The sequence below is a fragment of the Aplysia californica genome, unplaced genomic scaffold (assembly GCF_000002075.1).
Source record: "Aplysia californica isolate F4 #8 unplaced genomic scaffold, AplCal3.0 scaffold00036, whole genome shotgun sequence".
NCBI lineage: Eukaryota > Metazoa > Mollusca > Gastropoda > Aplysiida > Aplysiidae > Aplysia > Aplysia californica.
Genome location: NW_004797306.1, coordinates 237,235 through 243,557, shown reverse-complemented (window position 1 = coordinate 243,557; position 6,323 = coordinate 237,235). Strand labels below are relative to the sequence as shown.

Sequence of the window (6,323 nt, the reverse complement as noted above, 5' to 3'; positions counted from 1 at the left end):
GGGGGGGCACCTTCTCACCAGTAGCACTGAGTATCATATTTAGCAAGCAGCAGATGCCGAAGACAAGATTAGGCCAAGAGACCTTGTCCTCAGTCACGTCAAAATCACGTAGTAGAAAAATGAGCTGACTCAGCAAAATGAGCAGTCCGGCCGCGTGAGTCCACACATTTAGGGTCTCATTGTGTAACTGGGGGGAAGAAACAAGTTGGATTGGTTAATTTGTTTTAGTACAGGTTTTACGGCGCTCGCAACTGGGCATAAGGTCATATGAACGCCAGAAGATTAGAGGTGTTACAGGAGAGTAACATATAAAAAAGAAGAAAGGGAGATAAGGACGATAGATGTTTGATAGGACAGAAGGAGCAAACCACACCATAGCACCCGCCAACCACCCACAAATGGGTTATTGACAGTCGTGTATTCCCATGAAAGTTTAACACGACAGACAGACATGCAGACAAATAGATATGTTGAAACAACTCTTATTGAAACTAAAACTAAACAGGAGGAGGGCGGAGGGTGGGGTGTTGCTGTTGATGTGATGGAGCAGTAATTCATAGCCCTGTGTAGCATACTGAGGTCAGAGGTCCGGACTTAACGGTTAACTCGAGCATCACGCCAACATAGCCAGTCGTTTCCGGGTTCTGTAAGACATAGCTGCAAACCAATTGTGCCCCCACCCCCACCCCAAACTGACACGCAAAATTTGCGCATTAGGCCAAGCAATTCAAAATGAGAGTTGGGGGAGGGGTATACTTTACTTTTAAGTCGCAAGTGCTCTTCTTTTAGTAAGCTCTTTGCGACACTTGCAACACAAAATTTATTTAAAAAGGGGGAGAGATAAGGACGATATGTTTGATAGGAAAGAAGGAGCAGACCACACCAGAGCACCCGCCAACCACTCACACATAAGTGCAGTCACTCACCCGGGCAAAGCTCATCAAATAATATCCCCAGGGCTTGTACAATCTGCGGTAGCCTGTGAGGATGAAGGGCTCCTTCATGACGTCGGGAACCTGCTCCACGGTCAGAAGGCCTTGACCTTCACCCCCACCGCAGAGTAGTTCGGCCTTGACCCAGGACAGACAACTCTGCAACATCAGCCAGAGCTGTTGAGATTTTGATTCCATATCAGACATGGCGTCCTGTCCCTCGCGCTGATCGAGACGAGCAGACGTCAGATTGGGTTAGAGTTCTACTCCTTTTTCATTACAGCCTGCAATCTAGCACGTTAATGAGGAGGGGCTTTCGCACGCACATCCATTTCCGGAGGCAATAGCAATCTTGAAAACTATGAAAGTCCCGAATCGGTTACTGCCCTCGCGTTGGTTTATACATCATGAAGGCCTACTATAATCTAAACCAAATCAACAACAACAAAAAAAGAAGGAAAGAATTAACCACGATATTCTACAATTGCTACGTGTGTCCGATTTCACCCATTACTTCGTCATCTTTTTTCAATCTTTCTCTGTGGTCGATACGATCAGGTTTATGCCGCTTCTCCAATTTAGCAGCTGCTGTCGCGACCAAATCAGTAGAGGGAAAGGAGGTTGATAATATGCTGTGTGTTCATGTCTCCAGGTTGATTAGGCAGGGCGGGACGTAAGGCTAGTTTTGTCTCGTCTGTTCTGTGTATGACCCTTTGTTGAGATTCTGTTTCTCAAAGACCTGAAATTAACACGTATATGTTAACAAAAGTTACGTCATATATGAGTGGTGAACTCTAAATCAGAAATGGGCATTCTAACAAAATTTGATACGGTAATGAATCATGTTCTTCTCTGTTCTAAGATCAACCCAGCAAAACTATATTTTTTGTTTTGTTTTTTGTTGCCGTTTTTTTTTGGGGGGGGGGGGGGGGTAACGCCCCCATCTACACAATTTAGAAGGCAGGCATCCAACTCTGCCTGTCAGGGCCAACCCAGGCTGAGAGGGATACAACATCCCAACAGAAAGACCGTGGTATTCGATAAAAATTCCCCTCATTCGGGAATCGAACCCGAGTCTCCTGCATGCGACGGCGAAGCGCCTATATATAACAGCTACACCACAGACGCCGGTCACGCACAGCTGGGCTAGAACATCGATGGTTGTTCGACTAAAGTAGTAATAATAATAATAATAAAATAATAATAATAATAATAATAATAATAATAATAATTTTCTTGAAAGATGCTAAATGCGCATTACAGTCAAAGAAATATCACATTTAAAGTGACTTGATTGGTTTAAGAACACATAATGCAACCTTTCTATATAATGAATTTGTCACGCAGCAAGCCTGCCAACGATAATGCGAATAAACTTACCGGTACCGGTACCATCTTTGCCGGTGCAAAAGAAGGCACTATAATAATGTGAAAAACAGAATACAGACAAGAAGTTCGAAGAAAAGATGGAAGGAACACACACACACACACACATGCACACACACACACACACACACACACACACACACACACACACACACATGCACACACACACACACACACACATGCACACACACACACACACACATCTATCTATCTATCTATCTATCTATCTATCTATCTATCTATCTATCTATCTATCTACTATCTATCTATCTATCTATCTATCTATCTATCTATCTATCACCACACACAATCACGAACACACATACACAGATAAACTCACAATCTGGAAGTACGAACAATTATTGTCCAGAAAGATACATTGAAATGAAAGTACTGTTTCTCCTGGTACCGCTTGGACAGTACACCACTCACTTTGGAAAACTTAGAAGTTCTTTGCAAGGATGTTATAGTAAGAACAATGTCTCTTTGTAATATCCTTGAGCGTGCTGGGCTCCTGGTTGGATAAATCAGTGGCACGCGTGTTCGATTGGTCAAATCTTATATTTTTTGGGTCTAGCCACAACTTGCTCCAAACGACAGCTGGCCCCGTTTTCCTGACCAAAGTCCTCTGTTGTTTTGACTGGTAATTAATCTGATTTCTCTGAGTCTTGAGGGATTTTCCACTAGAGCAGAACGTTATACCTATTTTGCGTAATCCGCAATACCAAAGACGGCGCTGTTCCACAACCAAGCGTTTTTAATGCAGATCCTTTATTCCTACACTATGCTTAGTACATTCTGGGGTTTTTTTTTTTTTTGCTTTGGTTTTAATAAAAGAAAGCTGCCCAGGGCATCAGCAATGAACAAAAAAGAGCAAGCAATGAAATTGTCCTATCCAAAGCTGTTTTGACTTTAGTCTACTTTTGATTTTTAGTGAAGAGAAGTACATATCGACGCCATGACGGTTATCCAGCGCTGATAAAAACCAATACATGTATACAACTAATACAACAGAGGAACTACAAAAAAAAAGTAAAGCCAGCCTGCCTGTGGCGCCCTCCAACCACCTGCCTATGAATAGAAGTTGTTAGTATTACCAGTTTTTTTTAGTAATCGAAGGAATTCATCGTTACTATTTCTGTAAGGAGATTGACATCACGAGGATATTGATAATATAATTTTATAGCACATTCCATACCTAATCGATGGTAATAGCTTTTAGTCTTGCGAACTACAAATTTTCAACACACATGGGGTTCGGAGTACATAAGGGTCGAACAGTAGAATTGGTTTGGGTTAAAAATATGTTTCCAGTTTTAGCACGAGTTTACAGCGCTTGCAACACAAAAAGTGAAATAAGTGCCGAAGATTAGAGGTAGCATTATAAAAGTTGAAAGAGTAACAAACACAACAAAGAAGGAAGAGAGATCTGGACGATAGATGTTTGATAGGAAAAAGAGGAGCAAACCACACCAGAGCTCCAGCAAACCACACACTTTTCTTCACTTTGCTGAGTTTCGTGAACTACACATTTTCAACATACTTGGAGTAAAATGTACATAATGGTCGAGCAATAGAGCTTTTCTATTTCTCCTGTTCATATGACTTTTAAGATAGTGATTGATTGGTACAAAATGTAAAGACGCATCGTCGGTTGCCGACTCTAACCATGTAGATCTATCTTCCAAATTAGGACTAACATTTTTTTATGTTTTTATTTTTAAATTAATTTATAATTTGTTAACTTTTATTTTATTTACTTTTTTTTTGGGGGGGGGAGGGGATGCAATTTCTGTCTTACTATGTTACTGGCGTATGTGATGTAACAGTTAGGCGCTTCGTCTCTTTGTCGGGCACAGGACACCCCAGTTCAATTCCCGAGAAGGGAGAATTTTTAGCGAGTATCTTGGTCTTTTTGCTGGGACGTTGTATCCCTCTCAGCTCGAGTTGGCCATGACAGGCACGGTCGGAACCCACTTCATAAATGAACTAAACTGTATCGCTGGGGACATGAATGCACCTAGTTTTTAAAAAAAAAAGATTATCTTCCAGAAATACTCAAAACGTTTATAATTATTTAAAACTTTTATAAGGAAAGAATTTTACGGCACTTTCAACACAATTATTAGGTTACACAAACCGACCACCCGACTCGCGGCCTTGAAAACAGACCCATTTGTTCTTTAGGGTCACTGTAGGCTTCGTTCGGGTTGTGCCACGATGGTCGCTTTTCGCCCTCAATCTGGCTAGCCCCGCTACCTAACCGAATAGAAGCGAACCGATCTGAACCGATTGTACCAATGGGCTCAACTCGGCCCGACGCTACCTCCTTAGACACAACTGTTCCCATTTACCTATAGGTCCTGTCGGCGATGGACGTTAAATTCGGAGGTCCTGCCTCTTCAATAAACTTACTGTATTGCCAGGTGCGTTAAACCTATACAGTTTTGCATATTTTATTTCAATGATAATGAAAAGAGATTGCATTTATATAGCGCTCTATCCTATACTAGTGCACGCTCTGAGCGCTTTACACCAATCACATGATCATTCACACAAGCGAAAATATTTCACAGAAACAAAAAAACCCAGTTCAACCACATTAAAAAGAACTTTCAAAACCATACATGAACTATATATACGATAGAACAGAAGTACAACAGAAACCATATCGACACTTACTAAAACACAAAAACTAAGACTTCTTGTAGCACTAGGTCATAAATTGTCCCCAGTTAATCAAGATTACATGAAGCTGAATACTGCCATGTCCAAATCAACATTTATAAATACGTGACTGCGCAACTCCAGCAATAAATGACCATACACATTTACACAGGAATCTGTAGCACCACTGTTACTATTGCTTAACAAAACCGCGTCTGCAACATCAATCTATACTACAGCACTATACCAGTGAAGAAATCCGCCTGGTCACTCAGGAATCTCACTCTCAGTGAGCATGAAACTAAGTAGGAAAGAGTGTGTGCTACAAGAAGTCTGTTTGAAACGAATGGTTTCAGGCCTGAAAATCGTTGTGACAGTTTTACACCCTTCTTGACACAGTTCAGGAGGCGGGCTACTTCAACGCAACGTTCAATGCCAGGGCAAATCCGGGTGAGAGAAGCACACCGCACCAGCAAAAAAACCCAGAGATAATAAATGAACTCAAGAAAAAGGACTTCACAAAGCATGAATCACACTCTTATCTTTTTGGAGAGTTTGTTACTAATTTTTTTTTTTTAACAGACGCTGGTCTCTTTAGTTATAGTAACTTAAGAAATGAACTGCACTTGCAACACAATAAGGTCATATAAGTGCCGAAGAATAGAGGTGTTAGGCCTTCAACAAGAGAGTAACAAACACAAAACACAGGAGGATGGATATTTGATACGAAAGAAGGAGCAAACCACACCAGAGTACTAGCCAGCCACCCACTAAGTGGGTCAAAGATAACATCGCGTGTACAACTTAAGCAAGCGTAAATCATTTATAACTGTTTTTGTGTTGTATGACCTAACATAATTTTACTGACTTTGGGCTTTCAATATTTGAGCAAAGAGACGCATATCGACACAATAATGGTCATTTTTCACTGATAGAACGAAAACCCCCCAACAATAATAACAACAACAACAACAACAACAACAACAACAACAACAACAACAACAACAACAACAACAACAATAACAACAACAATAACAACAACAGCAGCAGCAGCAACAAGAAGAAGAAAAAGGAAGGTATACAAAAAAGGATGTAGCAACGATGCCTTTCAACAGCTCTCATTTGTTTGAGTAAAGAGAAGCGCATCAGCACAATAATTTTCATTTAGAACTGGGGAAAAATAAGACTGACAGACAGAAACAACAGAGGAAACGTAAAATAACTTTTATAAGGAGGACCTGGCAGTGGCGCCCTCCAACCACCCACCATGGCTCTCGGCAGATTGGTAAATTGTTGTTCGGTGATGACGGACCACCTTAGTCATATCCATCGTATATA

The 6,323-nt window shown here is 41.1% G+C and overlaps 1 protein-coding gene across 4 annotated transcripts in view; it reads right to left on the bottom strand.

Moving 5' to 3' along the window:
* The window catches only part of LOC101862706 (membrane progestin receptor alpha), a 22,727-nt gene that overhangs the window by 5,129 nt on the left and 11,275 nt on the right, over positions 1-6,323 (bottom strand). For 2 of the 4 annotated variants that reach the window (XM_005091807.2, XM_005091808.3), the window contains exons 2-3: positions 927-1,671; positions 19-187 (exon numbers count right to left, since the gene is read on the bottom strand). In XM_005091807.2, the coding sequence (XP_005091864.1) occupies positions 19-187; positions 927-1,139 (382 nt within the window). In that variant the 5' untranslated portion in view covers positions 1,140-1,671. Of the gene's footprint in view, positions 1-18; positions 188-926; positions 1,672-2,658; positions 3,631-5,000; positions 5,181-6,323 lie in introns of those variants that run through there. The other 2 variants (XM_013091426.2, XM_035973913.1) reach the window with 2 other exon arrangements.